Source organism: Lepus europaeus, chromosome 21, assembly GCF_033115175.1.
Source record: "Lepus europaeus isolate LE1 chromosome 21, mLepTim1.pri, whole genome shotgun sequence".
Classification (NCBI taxonomy): domain Eukaryota; kingdom Metazoa; phylum Chordata; class Mammalia; order Lagomorpha; family Leporidae; genus Lepus; species Lepus europaeus.
This window is the reverse complement of record NC_084847.1, coordinates 45,899,911-45,915,590: the sequence shown is the minus strand read 5'-3', so window position 1 is coordinate 45,915,590 and position 15,680 is coordinate 45,899,911. Positions and strand designations below refer to the sequence as shown.

At 59.8% G+C, this 15,680-nt stretch overlaps 1 protein-coding gene across 1 annotated transcript; it reads right to left on the bottom strand.

Annotated features, from left to right (window-relative positions):
• Nucleotides 1-2,272: 2,272 nt before the first annotated feature.
• LOC133750687 (C-C motif chemokine 24-like) lies at nt 2,273-4,289 on the bottom strand. The gene is made up of 3 exons (XM_062180333.1): nt 4,123-4,289; nt 3,914-4,031; nt 2,273-3,211 (listed from the first exon to the last, which is right to left on the bottom strand). Exons 1-3 carry the CDS (start codon nt 4,193-4,195, stop codon nt 3,061-3,063), a joined length of 342 nt encoding a protein of 113 aa, XP_062036317.1. The 5' UTR covers nt 4,196-4,289; the 3' UTR covers nt 2,273-3,060.
• Between the last annotated feature and the right edge of the window lie 11,391 nt (nt 4,290-15,680).

Genomic DNA, 15,680 nt, shown 5'->3' with positions numbered 1-15,680 from the left:
CGTCCATGTGCCTCCCTCACCCCTTCTCCCACCCTTGGGCGCCAGACCTGCCTTCCCTCGTCCCCATCACGGTTCGCTGTCACGGGACTTCAGTCCCCTCTTCTTGCTTTAACAAGCACCGTCATGGACCAGCACTTGGCCCTCACAGGAAGCCGAGCCGGTGCTGGCACCCAGTTGTCTTTTTAAGATTTATTTATTTACTTGAGAGGCAGAGTTACAGACAGAGGGAGACACAGAGAGAGGTCGGTCTTCCGTGTGCTTGTTCACGCCACAGTGGCCAGAGCTGGGCCAATCCGAAGCCAGCAACGTCCTCCGCATCTCCCACATGGGACGAGGGCCCATGCGCCTGGGCCGTCACCTGCTGCTGCTGCTTTCCCACACGCGCTAGGAAGGAGCCGGGTCAAAAGTGGAGCCACCAGGAGTCGAACCAACACCCGAATGAGAAGCCAGCACCTCCACCAGAGCATCACGCCCAGGGCTCTCTCACCACAGCCCCAAGTCCCAGGGCCAGTTCCAGCACCAGGGCAACCCTGCATATGTTTTTTTTGACAGGTACAGTTAGACAGTGAGAGAGAGAGAGAGAGAGAGAGAGAGAGAGAGAGAGAGAGAGAGAAGGTCTCCTTCCAATGGTTCACCCCCCAAATGGCCACCATAGCTGGTGCTGTGCTGATCCAAAGCCAGGAGCTAGGTGCTTCTCCTTGTCTCCCATGGGGTGCAGGGCCCAAGCACTTGGGCCATCCTCCACTGCCTTCCCGGCCACAGCAGATTGCTGGCCTGGAAGAGGAGCAACCGGGACAGAACCTGCGCCCCAACCGGGACTAGAACCCGGAGTACTGGTGCCACTGGTGGAGGATTAGCCTAGTGAGTCGCGCCACTGTCCAAACAATTTTCTTGATAAGTGGTCTGGTCTCAGGGCTCCCGACAGCAGCACCATGCTGACACCGGGACCAGAGGCACGGCAGGATGTCCACCCCCAGACTGGCCAGCCATGCCCGAGGCTCACGTTCTAGTGCAAGGCCAGGTGAGGACAGCCTGGACATGTGGTGGACAACTGAGGTGCCTGCTTTATCTATTTAGTGGTCCCCAGGGAAGTGAGATGGGAAGAGGCAGGTACTGCACCTGCTGGAGCAGCCACAGAAGTGTCCGCTCTGACCATCATAGGCCCAACTTCAGCTTTCTCTGTCTCCTGGCTGAGCTTGGCCAAGCCCTGGGCTAACATTTATTGAGCCTCAGTATGTGCCAGGCATTGAGCTAAGTGTTTCTCATGAATAGATTTCCTCATTCAGTCCCCAAGACCAACCTATGAGATAGATATTTCTATCATGCCCATTTTACAGATGTGGAAACGGAGGCCAGAGAAGACAGAGAGCTTTCTTGTCACATAGACAGAAACTCAGTTCTTAGCCACGAGGCCAAGTGCCTGCCCTTCGCCATTTTATTTTTTAAAAAAAAGACTTATTTATTTGAGAGGCAGAGTTACAGACAGAGAGAGGGAGAGACAAAGAGTGAGGTCTTCTATCCACTAATTTACTCCCCAAGTGGCCACAACAGCCAGAGATGAACTGATCTGAAGCCAGGAGCCAGGAGCTTCTTCTGGGTCTTCCACACAGGTGCAGGGGCCCAAGGACTTGGGCCATCTTCTACTGCTTTCCCAGGCCATAGCAGAGAGCTGGATCAGAAGTGGAGCAGCCGGGACTCGAACCGGTGCCCATATAGGATGCCAACACCGCAGGCCAGAGCTTTAACCTGCTATGTCACAGCACCGGCCCTTTAAATTATTTTTTTAAGATTTATTTTTATTTATTTGAAACAGAGAGGTAGACACGCACACACACACACACACACAGAGAGAGAGAGAGAGAGAGAGAGAGAGAGAGAGAGAGGAGAGAGAGGTCTTCCATTCATTGGTTCACTCGCAAATGGTGGCAATGGCCAGAGCTGATTGATCTGAAACCAGGAGCCAGGAGCTTCTCCCAGGTCTCCCACGTGGGTGCAGGGACTCAAGCACTTGGGCCATCTTTTGCTGCTTTCCCAGGCTCATTAGCAGGGAGCTGGATAGGCAGTGGAGCAGCCAGGACTGCTGCCCCTATGGGATGGCAGCACTGCGGGCTCCACCTCTTGTCACTTGTCAATGCCATGACACCAGGAGCCTAGCTCCAGTATATGAACCTTGGGGGAGAAACCACAATCACCCTGGGGAGCCTGGGGCACCCGCCCTTGCTCGCACCCCACCCTGCCCCCCAGGAGACGAGGACAGGCACGCACGACCACCTTCAGAGGAGAAATCACCTTTTACTTGGATTCTGATTTGAGAACAGTGTACACTGGATAAGTCACACAGAGTCTCATGCATAGGGGACAGCAAGCTGGGGTCTGTCTTCCTCCTCAGCTCCCACCCTGTGTTCCTCTCACCAAAATGTAGGCAAAGCCCAGCTTGGAAAACAGAGCAGATCTTTGTCCCCGAAGCAGCACGGAGCTGGTGCCTTCAAGGAGAATGTCTTGAAGTCGACACAGAGCAGTGAAATTGCCCAGCCGCCCGGATCCTGCACATCCATTTCTTTATACAACTTGATTCATTGTAGCCCCTGGATGGTATCTAGCGAGGGATGGGATCTGGCGAGGCAGGCAGCAGAGGGGCCCTTCGCTCAAAAGTGCTCAATGTGGGACCAGCCTGGGGTGTCCCCAACATGTGCAGGGCTGCCACTGTGACAGGTCACCATGCCCAGACACACAGCCCCACCCCGAGACCACAGGGCCCCCTGAAGCCAGCTGCAGCCTGCAGTCCAAGCAAGCTGTCTCTACAGGTACTCGAGCCTCGCGCCTGGGCTCTGATGCAAGTCAGAGGCAGGCCAGCACCAGGTCAGACGGAGAAGGACAAAGGGCTACACTCCTTCTGGAACCTTCTCACCCAGCTCAGGCAAGGCCAGGAGGGCCCAGGCTGCTGGAGGCCACTGCTTGGGCCCCAGGGAGTGATGCTAAAGAGACAGGAGAAGTAGCCCTCGCCCTTCTGTCCCCAAATCAGGGCAAGAGGGCCGAGCGGTGACTAGACGGTGGGCCGCCTCAAGCCCGTGTTTGTCCGGGACGTCTGCCACCCGGGGCTCTGGCCCCCATGGAAGATTTCCTCCCCTTGGCCTCCAGGTTCCTCATGTAGCTCTGCACCCACTGCTGCTTGGGGTCGCTGCAGACTTTGTAGCCCTTCTTGGTGGTGAAGCTGGGGGGAGAGAAGGACAGGGGATTCCCTTGACGGGGAGGTGGGTGCAGGAGCGCAGAGAGGCTCCACTGTGGGCCCAGGGCCCCCAGCAAGCTCCAGCGTGGTGTTGGTGTCTTCTGGACAGGGAGGGGAGGGGAGTAAAATCTGCCACAGAACACCAACCCCCCCAACCCCCCCCCGACCAGAGGCAAGGCAGGTGCGACCAGTTCACACGCCAAGCACAGCCACAGAGAATGCCAGAGCCAGGGTTGGGGGAGACGGGGGGGCCCCTTTGAAGCCAGCCCTGGGCTGCAGGTGGTGCCAGGCTGTGGAACTTAGTCTGGGACCGGCTGGGGAAGATCGGCCCCACACTGCTCACAAAGCGAGTTCACACCCACTGCCTTGTGTGAGAGGCAGCCCCAGAGGTATCTGGAACAAGTCCCTTACCCGGGCCTCGGGTGCCGTCTCTACACGACAGGAACCACCTTGCCTACTCTGCAGCGTTGTGAGAGGATCAGCTAAGCAGTATGGGTGCCCCAGGGAGGCCTCCTGTGTTTTCTGTGCTTGGTAAATGGCTCCCCCCTAGCTTCACCAGTGAGAAAGCTGAGGCCTAGAGAGGTCACTTGACTTCCCCGGGGATGCACAGAGCTGGGTCCTGCCAACCCTTAGCCCCCAGGGACCCTGGCGGCCCACCTTGACCTGACCTCGGGGAATTTTACTCACATCACACCTGCCCTGGGGCAGACACTCCCGCTGGACAGCTGGTAGCTCACCACGTGGCTCTCAGGGATCTTCTTAGGAATAAAGTTAATGCAGCAGGAGGAGGGGATGACCACGGCGCCTAAGAGATGGTGAGAGAAAAGCCACGTCTCCAGACGCCCCAGCCCACCCTGCTGTCCCCGTCATGTCCCCAGGCCGGGCTGGAGTCTCACCTGCAGGGATGAGGTGGTGGGCACTGAGAGCCAGCAGCAGGAGGCTGGCTGTGATGGTGGCAGGACCTGCCATGTCCGGGGGAGGGTGCGGAAGCTCAGGGATCCACGCCTGGGTGCAGGAGAGAAGGCCTGGGGGTCAGAGCCCGGCTGCTTGCAGGACACTCCAGTCCCACCTTTTATAGGAGCGCCGGCCGGACCGACCCACTGATGGGGCCCCACGCCTCAGCTTCCTTGAAAATCCTGAAGCTTTGTGGTCAGGAAAGAGGAAGTCGTGGCCCAGCTGAGTCAGGGATCATTTGGGGCTTGATAACAAAGAGCTGGGCTGAGGAGGGGTGGGCCCTGCCCTGCCAAGGCCGGGGCCAAGGCCTTGGGTGCATGGTGGGGTTCCTGCCTGTGCTGCTTGTTCCCCATGGGGTCTGTTGGGCACCAAAAAATAGGTTGTGCCCAGATCGTTAGATCCGTGCAGAGACCCCCAGAGAGTCGATCACACCGAGCTGCGAAAGCAAGGTTCATTCGGGAGTACAAGCCGCGACAGGGACCCCATCCAACCAACCGGCACAGCGGAGGAAAGAGTGAGGCCCCGGTCTTTGTTTGGGAGAGTTTTTAAAGGAAAAAAGGGCTACATCAGCAGGAAAAAAGAGTTACATACAGCACGGGAGCTCTGGGCACAGGGAGTTACTTTGTTTAGCAATCTCTACTGTGCTGTCCTTGGTCTCCCGAGCTAGCTGTCCCTGGTGAGCTTTGCTATCTCCGGACTGCCCGAATGCCTGCTTTTACAAGGACCCGGGTCTGCTATGGGAAACGGAGGCTGCTTGTTTTTATTGTTTTAAAATGGAGTCACTAGGCCGGCGCCGCGGCTCACTAGGCTAATCCTCAGCCTTGCGGTGCCGACACACCGTGTTCTAGTCCTGGTCGGGACACCGATCCTGTCCCGGTTGCCCCTCTTCCAGGCCAGCTTTCTGCTTTGCCCGGGAGTGCAGTGGACGATGGCCCAAGGACTTGGGCCCTGCACCCCATGGAACACCAGGAGAAGCACCTGGCTCCTGCCATCGGATCGGCGCGGTGCGCCGGCTGCAGCGCACCTACCGTGGCGGCCATTGGAGGGTGAACCAACGGCAAAAGGAAGACCTTTCTCTCTGTCTCTCTCTCACTGTCCATTCTGCCTGTCAAAATAAAAAATTAAAAAAATGGAGTCACTTTGGTTCTTCAGTAGAACTCCTCAAAGTCTACACTCAGAACATCCAACATGATAGGGCTCAAACATTGGCACCACATCACTGGCATCATGACAATACAACAGAACATGATGTTTGCCAAGTCACCAGCAGGTACATGGTTCACATCCCCAGAGCGGAGAGGGAGATTTCTTTCATCATTTACCCTGAAGTTCATCATCACATTGCTGCTCAGAAACCTGGAAAACGACACAGTCGTGGGCGGATGTGGTCCCGTGCAGACGGCAAAGTGAGAGCCAACTGTGGAAGCGACAGCCTCCAAAACTGCTCCCGATCGTCAGGAGGAAATGAAGGCCTTCCAGGACATTCCAGTCCTTTGGGGTTACCGTACCGAGACCCTGACCTGGGGACTGAAAGAGAACAGGGATTGACTTCTCACTGTTTTTAAGCCAGGAAGTCTAAGATCGAGGCCCAGCAGATGTAGGATCTGGGAAGGGCTCACTCTCTGCTTCTAAGATGGTGCCTTCTTAAAGAAAAAAAATGATAAGAAAATGAAAGCTGGTGGCCTAGTGTGGGCAACTCTGCCCCGGTGCAGGTGTTGACATGTACACAATTTTATCCACTACACGGATGCTACTTTCAGAACAATACGGGGCCTCCTTAAGGTTCCTCATGAGGACCGGCCTTCTGAAGCTGTCTTCGGCTTATAGAAAGTCCCCCAGCCTGGGGCCACTGTCCTGGGTGGGTTACGCCACCCCCTGTGATGCCAGCATCCCATAAGGGTGCCGGTCATAGTGTAAGGGTGTTCGTGGTAGGGGGAAGACGACATAGAACCACTCACATGGCCGTTCCATAGGGGAGATACAGATCTCCATGGAGGCTCCTTTAAAGAGCTGACATTCTATGAACAACTGCACAAGAGGCTACACCACCTAGGAAGACCACGGGCTTCAGCATCGGATCTGGTCCAGCCCTGCTCTGTCAGCCTGCTTTACACGAAGCAAGCTCTGCATTTCTTTTTTCTTTTTTTTTTCACAGGCAGAGTGGACAGTGAGAGAGAGACAGAGAGAAAGGTCTTCCTTTGCCGTTGGTTCACCCTCCAATGGCCGCCGCGGTAGCGCGCTGCGGCCGGCACACCGCGCTGTTCCGATGGCAGGAGCCAGGTGCTTCTCCTGGTCTCCCATGGGGTGCAGGACCCAAGGACTTGGGCCATCCTCCACTGCACTCCCTAGCCACAGCAGAGAGCTGGCCTGGAAGAGGGGCAACCGGGACAGGATCGGTGCCCCAAGCTCTGCATTTCTAAGCCATTCTTCTAAACACAGAGACAACAGCACCCACCTTGGGTGGGGTAAATAATCTAAATTGCACAATGGCAAAGCTGGCACTCAAACAGATTAGCTTTGGGGACCATTATTCAGAAAAATGAATCTAAATGCTCCATCCTGTAGTCAAGAAAACTCTGAAAATGTAAATAAGGCTTATTTAAGTTTTATATTTTAAGTCGTTTAAAAGCCTATTTTCCTTCACACTTTTCCCCGGAGGCTTTTCCTATTGTTTCAATATACGTATAGAAGCACTGATCCTTCCGTTCTCTAGTCCCACCCCCATTCCCACCCCCCTTCTTCATTTCCTCTTGGTTCATGTCCATTAAAGAAGTCCATTAAGAGGAGTCAACTGCTCATCTTAGCCCAGGCAGGCTCAGCTCATTGTCCCAAAAGATTTCCAAGCTCTGCCATGGCTTGAACAGATTTTGGCTCCCTCACTCATGTATACATTCACTCACACACATATGTACATGTATGTTAAAAACAAAAATATAGGCATAAAGCTGTCCCTGTAGAGGAATTGAGCATTTGCAAACTGAGTTCTGGCGGTGCTGCCCACCAGCAGCCTGCTGCTCTGTTTGTCTTCTGAATGTGAAACACTCAGAGCACACAAGGAGAGAATAGAAACAATGTTGCTGGAGACGCTGCAGGAACAAGCCTGCTCCCTCTCCCATAGAACAGCAGGTTACAGCCTCAGACTCACTCAGCTCCTGTCTTCCTCCTGAGGGAGGATTCCTGGGGAAGGAAATGGACCTATTGTCGCTCCTCCAGGCTCCTGAGTGCTTGCAACCCACTGTGGCATAGTGGGCTAAGTCTCTTCCCATGGCACCGGCATCCCACATGGGCGCCACTTCCAGCCCCAGCTGCTCACTCTCTGTGGCCTGGGAAAGCAGTGCAGGATGGCCCAAGTCCTTGGACCCCTGCACCCACGTGGGAGACCAGGAGGAAGGCCCCGGCTTCGGATCCGCCCAGTTCCGGATGCTGTGGTCAACTGGGGCGTGAACCAGCGGAAGGAGGAGCTCTCTCCCTCTGTCTGTCACTGTGCCTCTCAAACACATCTTTAAAAAAGCAGAAAACAAACACAAAAACTGCAGAAGCAAAGGCAGTGAATGTGGGCACACACGGGGTGGCTGTGCAGGCCAGGGGTGCAGTCACCTTGTCACCCGCTTCCCCACGCCTGGGACCTGAGTGCTGGCATCTGCCTTCCTGGCTCGGCCCTGGGCACGAGGGCGTCCATTCCGCCCGTGCTCCGACTCGGCCCCTGCCGCCCCCTCTGCTCGTTCCTCTTCCAAACACCAGCGCCCAAGCCTGGATGAGCTCTGCTGCTCGGGGGAGCCCACTTCCTGCTGCTGGAGCGGGAAGCCACTTCTGGAAGTTTCTCTGGGCGCTCACAGGCAGGCTCGTCACGGTGGCGGTCGGCCAGGTGCGGCCTCCAGGGGCACGCTGCCTGGTGTTTTGTGGACAGAAGCTTCCAGAAGCCCAGGCCCCTGATCGACCTGACCCCAGGCCAAGCTGACCCCTGCCCCGGCTCCCTCAGCTGCTCTGCTCTTTAATCCACTTTATTCTCTGCCAAACCTCTCACCTGGGTGCACTCGCGGCCTCTGCCTGCGGGGTTTGTGTTTAGCTGGAAGGGTTTTGTAGGGTCTCAGGCACAGAAGCCACACCCAGGAGAACAAAGCACAGGACAAGCAACATCCCAGCGCACAGGGTGGGGGGGCATTGCCGCACCTCCCTTCTCCGCAGTACAGGGGCGTCACGTTAGATCCCCCTTGGCCCCGGCAAGGCGGGCATCACCACAGAAGCCGCAGGGGGACAGGACCGGGAGACGGGCAATGCTATGTCCCCGCCTCCAAGACCCCAAACCGGTGGCTTCAGGATTGGGTTACGGTCACCCCTTTGTGGAATGACCTGGGGCCTGGTCCCTCCTGTGACCCAGGTCGCTCAGCCCCCCTGTGCCACCTGACAGCACCGGAGCCACGGGGCAGCCAGCAGGGGCGGGCACTGAAGGCCCTGAGGGCTCGGCCGCAGACGGCGTGCACCGACGCTGGTGTCACACGCTCACCAGGCCAGCTCAGACCAGCACAGACACAGCCAGACGCCGCGGAGAGCAGCTCACCCCTCCCCTTCTCCGCAATGGCGGGTTCAGCTCACACGTCAGCTGACTGGACAGACACCAGTTCACAGCTGCAGCTGGAACCCTGGCCCCTGCTGTGACAGGGAGCTCCGAGTGTGCTGGAGGCCCTGGGCACGCACAGGGGACGCCACACATGGCAGTGCTGGAGGCCCTGGGCACGCACAGGGGACGCCGCACACGGCAGCGCTGGAGGCCCTGGGCACGCACAGGGGACGCCGCACACGGCAGCACTGGAGGCCCTGGGCACGCACAGGGGACGCCACACACGGCAGTGCTGGAGGCCCTGGGCACTCACAGCAGACACCACACACGGCAGTGCTGGAGGCCCTGGGCACGGCCAGGTGCTCTGAGATCAGACATCAGCCCTATAGCCGGCACCCCGACACTGCACGCCAACGCTGGCCCCACATCCAAGCTCTGAACAACAGTAAAGCAAAGGAAGCTTCACGTGGGTTGGGAACGCCCAGGGCAGGTGCAGGGAGCGGAAAGCCACTACTTGGACAGCAGCACCCACAGTGGAGTGCAGGGTTCATGTCCTGGCTCCGCTCCCCAGTGCAACCTCCTGCAATGCATACCCAGAAGGCAGCAGGCGACGGCTCCAGCACGGATCCCCGATACTCAGGTGGGAGAGCTTAGATCCCCGACACCCACGTGGGAGACCTGGACTGAGCCCCTGGGCCCTGGCTTCGGCCTGGCCCAGCCCTGGCTGCGGCAGGCATTTTGGGAGTGGGCTTCGTAGATAGGAATGTGTGGCCTTTCAAATAAGGTAACTGCATAAATACAAATGTAGCAAAAGAAACTAAGCCAGTGGTGGGCGGGGCCAAGGAAGGGTGTGACAAGCACAGCCCCACAGTGCAGCTGCCCCCAGCCACACAGTGAGGCTGGAACCTCTCAGGGCCCTAATGCAGGCAGGTGCACGGCCCAGGGCAGGCGCAGCTGCACAAGGTCCCTGTGCAGCAGGGGCCTGAGCAGCGTGAGGCCAGGGGACAGAGGTGCGGGCAGGACGCCAACAGTACCTGCTGAGGCAGGTGTGCAGAGGGGAGGGGTACAGGTGCACAGCTGGGGTGCACAGGAGAGGACATTTCTGAGAGGGGGTGACAGTAGGGCACAGGGCTGAGCTGGGGGTGCACAGGAGGGCACAGGGCTGAGCTGGGGGTGCACAGGAGGGCACAGGGCTGCACTGGGGGTGCACAGAAGGGCACAGCGCTGAGCCGGGGGTGCACAGGAGGCGACAGGGCTGAGCCGAGGGTGCACACGAGGGCACAGGGCTGAGCTGGGGGTGCACACAAAGGGACAGGGCTGAGCTGGGGGTGCACACGAGGGCACAGGGCTGAGCTGGGGTGCACAGGAGGGCACAGGGCTGGGGGCAGCCCCATCCTGGGGGTGCACAGCAGGGTCAGGCTGTGTGTGGCAGACAGTGGGGCTCGGTGGCCTTAGCCCAAGCTGGATGCTGAAAACTGCGACTTCACAGATCCTACATAAGCCTGAGAGGCCAGCTCCCTAGGGAAAAAGGATCTTTCACATGTCTGATGTGGGGGGCGTTCATCTACCCTCCCCCACGTGTCCACAATGGCACGAGCTGGGCTGGGGACTCGTGCGGCCCAGGGTCTGCACTAGCAGGAAGCTGGCATCGGGAGGCAGAGGCAGGAGGAGCCCAGGTCCCCTGATGTGGGACACGCGTGCCCTAACCGGCACCCCACCCACAGGCCAGCGCCTGCCCCAGGAAAGCTCCTTTCCAACTGGTAGCTCCCGAGGTCTGTGCTGGCGAGCCTGGCAGGGCAAGGCCCCACCCCTGAGCAGCAGCCAGCCCAGGGGGAACACCCGGAAAAATGGCAGGGCCCAGGGGTGGGCATGGGGCTCAGCTCGCCCAAAAGCTACCCCGGGGGGACACCACAGCCTTGCAACCCACAGAAGGCAGCTCCAGTATGTCTCCCCAGATGCCTGGCTGGCGGGGGTGACCCAAACACACACACTGCTCCTAAAATAGCAGCAGCAGCAGCAAAGACACTTCTGGAGAAAGGATAACCCCTCAAGGCCAAGAACAGAAAGCCCGCAGCTCCCAGGTCTCGCAAGCTAAGAGGCTCATGGGTGAGTGACAGCGGATGGCAGGTCAAGGTCAAGCTGTGAGGGGCAGGAAGGCCACGGAGGTCACTGTGGAAGCTCTAGGCAGTGGAGCTGCCCCAATATGTCTCAAGTCTAAGTAAACGCTCCTGGGGCCGGTGCCACATGGCATAGCGTGTAAAGCCGCCGCCTACAGTCCCGGCATACCATCCGGTTGCCAGCTCGAGTCCTGGCCGCTCCACCTACGATCAGGCTCCTGGCTACAGCCTGGCAAAGCAGCAGAAGATGGCCCAAGTCCTTGGGCCCCTGTACCCATGCGGGAGACCAGGAGGAAGCCCCCAGCCCCTGGCTTCAGATCAGCCCAGCTCCAACCATCGCGGCCATCTGGGGAGTGAACCAATGGATGAAGACCTCTCTCTCTCTCTCTCTGTAACTCTTCCAATTAAATAAAAATACATAAATAAATAAATAAAATGCTCCACGGGCCAGTGCTGGGCGCAGCAGTGAGGCTGCCACCTGTGCGTCCAGAATCCTGTGGGGCACTGGTTCAGGTCCCGGCTGCTCCACCTCTGCTCCAGCTCCCTGCTGATGGCCCGGGAAAGCACCGGAAGATGCCCAAGTGCTGGGGCCCCTGCACCCACATGGAGACCTGGATGAAACTCCTGGCTTTGGCCTGGCCCAGCGCCAGCTGCTGGGGCCATGTGAAGAGTGAACAGTGGATGGAAGCTCGCTCTCTCTCTCTCTCTCTCCCCCTCTCTGAAACGCTTCCAAATAACACAATAAATCTCTTTTTTTTTGACAGGCAGATTTAGACAGTGAGAGAGAGAGACAGAGAAAGGCCTTCCTTTTCCATTTGTTCACCCCCCAAATGGCTGCTACCAAAGGCGAGCTGCACCGATCCAAAGCCAAGAGCCAGGTGGTTCCTCCTGGTCTCCCATGGGGTTGCAGGGCCCAAGCACCTGGGCCATCCTCCACTGCCTTCCCAGGCCACAGCAGAGAGCTGGACTGGAAGAGGAGCAACTGGGACAGGATCCGGTGCCCCAACCGGGACTAGAACCCAGGGTGCCGGTGCCGCAGCCGGAAGATTAGCCTAGTGAGCCGTGGTGCTGGCCCACGATAAATCCTAAAGGAAAAAGGAAACAGACCCAGGAGTCTCTCCAGTGCCAGAAGACTTCCTGCAGGCAGCAGCAGAGAGCGTAACAGACGAGTGCAGGGAGGAGTGGTGAGCTCGGGGCTCGGGGGCCGTGGTGTTGTGAGAGCACAGTGCAGCGGACAGAGGTGTCCTGAGAGCACAGTGCTGGGGCCGTGGTGACCTGGGGGCTGTGGTGGAGCACAGTGCGGGGGCCGTGGTGAGCTGAGGGCTGTCGTGTCCTGAGAGCACAGTGCAGGGGCCGTGGTGAGCTGGGGGCTATGGTGGAGCACAGTGCTGGGGCCGTGGTGAGCTGGGGGCTGTGGTGTCCTGAGATTGCTGTGCTGGGGGCCGTGGTGAGCTAGGGGCCGTGATGGAGCACAGTGTGGGGACCATGGTGTGCTCAGGGGCTGTGGTGTACTGAGAGCACAGTGCAGGGCTCAGCTCACCGCAGCTGCCGAGCTGACTGCCACCCTCTGCCCTGAGCTCCTGGGGGCCAGCCGCCCAGGCAGGAGGTAGAACACTTCTGGAGAAGTCGACTAGCCCTACGAGAAGCCCAGACAGGGACCGTGGGGCCTTCCTTAAGGCCTCGGCAGACGATCCACCAAAGGCGAGATCCACACGCACCTCCTGGGCAGCCAGCTCAGAGCGGGGTGGAAGGCGATGTTTGCTGAGTCACAGCAGGGCCCGAGGCAGGGGCTCAAGTCCTCATGTCCCTGCCTCCCACCCCAGACCAGGTGGAGCTCCCAGCACCCAGCTGTTGTGGGGGTTTGGGAGGGAGCCAGTGAATGGAGCTATCTCTTTTACTCTTTCCAATATTAAAAATAAAACTAAAAACGGAAACTAACCCCCTGCGATCACACACACACACAGACACTGCGCGTGGCGTCAGGGTTCCAGGTTGCACCTGCTGAGGTCGCTCTCAGGAAACTGGCTGGCCGCCCCCCAGGAAACCAGGGGCTCGGCCCTGCACCTGCTCCCGACTCTTCTCAGGTGGCATCTGCAGTCCCCGTCATGGGGTCACCGAACACCACATCCGCCTCTGCCCCTTCTCACCGGGACGGGGTTGTGACACAGGGGGCTCACGGGGACCCGGGCATCCCGGCCCTCATCTGAGAACCTGGGCCCCACTCCCCTCCTCGCCTTCCATGGTTTGGGGCCCCCTCCCATCCCAGCCCTCCAGCACTGTGCCCCACTACCCTCAGTGCCCTATAGGGCCAGACCCTCCTCCACTCCTCATCCTCCTGGGCCTAGCCCTGCTCCCCTTTTTGCCCTCCAGGGCTGGGCCCTGCTCTTCTCAGAGCCCTCCAGAGCTGGAAGCCGATCTCCTCCCCACCCTCCAGGGCCTGGGCCCCACTCCCTCCTAGCCTTCCAGGGCCTGGGCCGCCTCCCATCGCAGCCCTCCAGTGCCAGGCCCCACTGCCCTCAACGCCCTATAGGGCCAGACCATGCTCCACACTTTGACCTCCAGGGTTGGTCCCCACTCCAATCCTCACTCTCCCGGGCCTGGACCCCACACCATTCCTCGTCCTCCAGGGCCTGGGCCCCACTCCCCATGCTGCCCTCCAGGGCCATACCTCACACAACACACTGCCCTCCTGGGCTGGGCCCCAATACCCTCAAAGCTCTGCAAGGCTGGACACAGCTCCCTTCCACGCCATCCAGGGCCTGGGCCCCACTCCCTCCTCTGCCTCCAGGGCCTGGGCCCACTCCCTGCTCGCCCTCCAGGACATGGGCCCCACTCCAATCCTCCCCCTCCAGGGTCAGGTCCTGCTCCCGACCTTGCAATCTAAGGTCAGGCCTCGCTCCCTTCCTCACCCTTCAGGGCCTGGGCTCTGCTCCCCACACTGCTCTCCAGGGCCGGACCCCTAACCCCTCCTCACCCTCCAGGGCCTTGGCCCCATTCCCCTCCTAGCCCCCAGGGCCAGTGCTTGCTCTCCTCCTCACCCTCCAAGCTCAGGTTCTGCTCCCCTCCTTGCCCTCCCAGGTCCTGTTCTACTCAACTCCTTACCCTCCAGGGCCTGGCCCCACTCCCCATGCTGCCCTCCAGGACTACCCTCAACGCCCTCTAGGGCTGGCGCCTGCTCCACTCCTTGTCCTCCTGTGTGGGGCCCTGCTCCCCTCCTCGCCCCCCAGGGCCTGGGCCAGATTCCCCTCCTCACTCCCCAGGCCAGGGCCTGCTCTCTTCCCACTGCTGGGTGGACCACACACCCCTCCTTGCCCTCCAGGGTTGGACCTTGCTCCCCTCAGGCAGGGCTCTGGCCTATTCCAGGGTGTGGCCTGGGCCCCCTCCTCACCCTCCAGGGACTAGGCCCACTCCCCTCCTCTCCCTCTTGGTCCTGGACCCCACTCCAAGCCTTGCCCTCCAGGGCCAAGCCCTAAACCCCTCCTCACCTTCCAGGGCTTGGGCCCAGCTCTTCACGCTGCCCTCCAGGGCCAGACCCACTCCCCACGCTGCATGCATGGCCAGGCCGCACTACCTTTACACCCTCCAGGGCCGGACCCTACTCCTCTCCTCGTCACCGAGGGCCAGGGCCCACTCCCATCCTCGCCCTCCAGGTCCTGGGCTCTACTCCTATCGCTGCCCTCAACGCCCTATAGGGCTGGAACCTGCTCTACTCCTCGAGCTCCAGGGACTGGATTTGCTCTCTACACTGACCTGCAGGGTTGGTTCCCACTCCCCTCAACACCCTCAGGGCCTGACCCCGCTCCACTCCTCAGTCTCCAGGGCCGGATCCCACTCCCCTCCTCACCCCCCCAGAGCCAGGGCCTGCCCTCCTCCTCGCCCTCCAGGGCCTGAGCCCCGCTTGCCACGCTGCCATCCAGGGTCGGGCTCCACTCCCCTCCTCACGCTCAAGGGCCGGACCCCACTCCCCTCCTCGCCCCCCCAGGGCCAGGGCCTGCTCTCCTCCTCACACTACAGGATGGGCCCAGAATCCCTCCATGCCTTCAGGACCTGGGCCCCCGTCTCTTCGCCGTCCAGGGCCTGGGCCCCATTCCAATCCTTGCCCCCCAGAGCCAAGTCCTGGTCCTCTCCTCGCCCTCCAGGTTTAGGTACCATTCCATATACTACCCTCCAGGGCCGAGCCCCACTGCCCACGTCCTCCAGGGCAGGACCCCGCTCCACTCCTCAAGCCTCAGGCCTGGGCTTGCTCCCCTTCTTGCCATACAATGCCAGGCCCAGCTCTGCTAAAAGCCCTCCAGAGCTGGATCCTGCTCCATTGCTCCCATCCCAGGGCCAAGGACCGCTCCCCTCCTCGCCCTCCTGGGCTTGAGCCCCGCTCTTATCACAGCCATCAAGGGCATGATCCCACTGCCTTCAACGCCCTATATGCCTGGACCCTGCTCCACTCCTCGAGCTCCAGGGCCTGGGCTCTGCTCCCTACACTGCCCTCCAGGCTTGGTCCTCACTCCACTCAATACCCCCCAGGACCAGACCCTGCTCCCTCCTTGACCTCCAGGGCAAGACACTGCTCACCTCCTTGCCCTGCAGGGCAGGCCTGCAACACTCCTCACCCTGCAGAGCCAGGCCTGCTCCCCTCAGACGTGTTCCTGGCCTCCATCCAGGGCCATACCTGCTCCCTACTTGCCTGTCATGGCCTGGGCCCAGCTCCAACTGCTGCCCTCTAGGGCCGGGCCCCACTGCCCTCATCGCCCTCCAGGGCTAGACCCTGCTCTACTCCTTGCCCTCCTGGGTCTGGACCGGCTCTCCTCCTCACCTCCAGGGCCTGGGC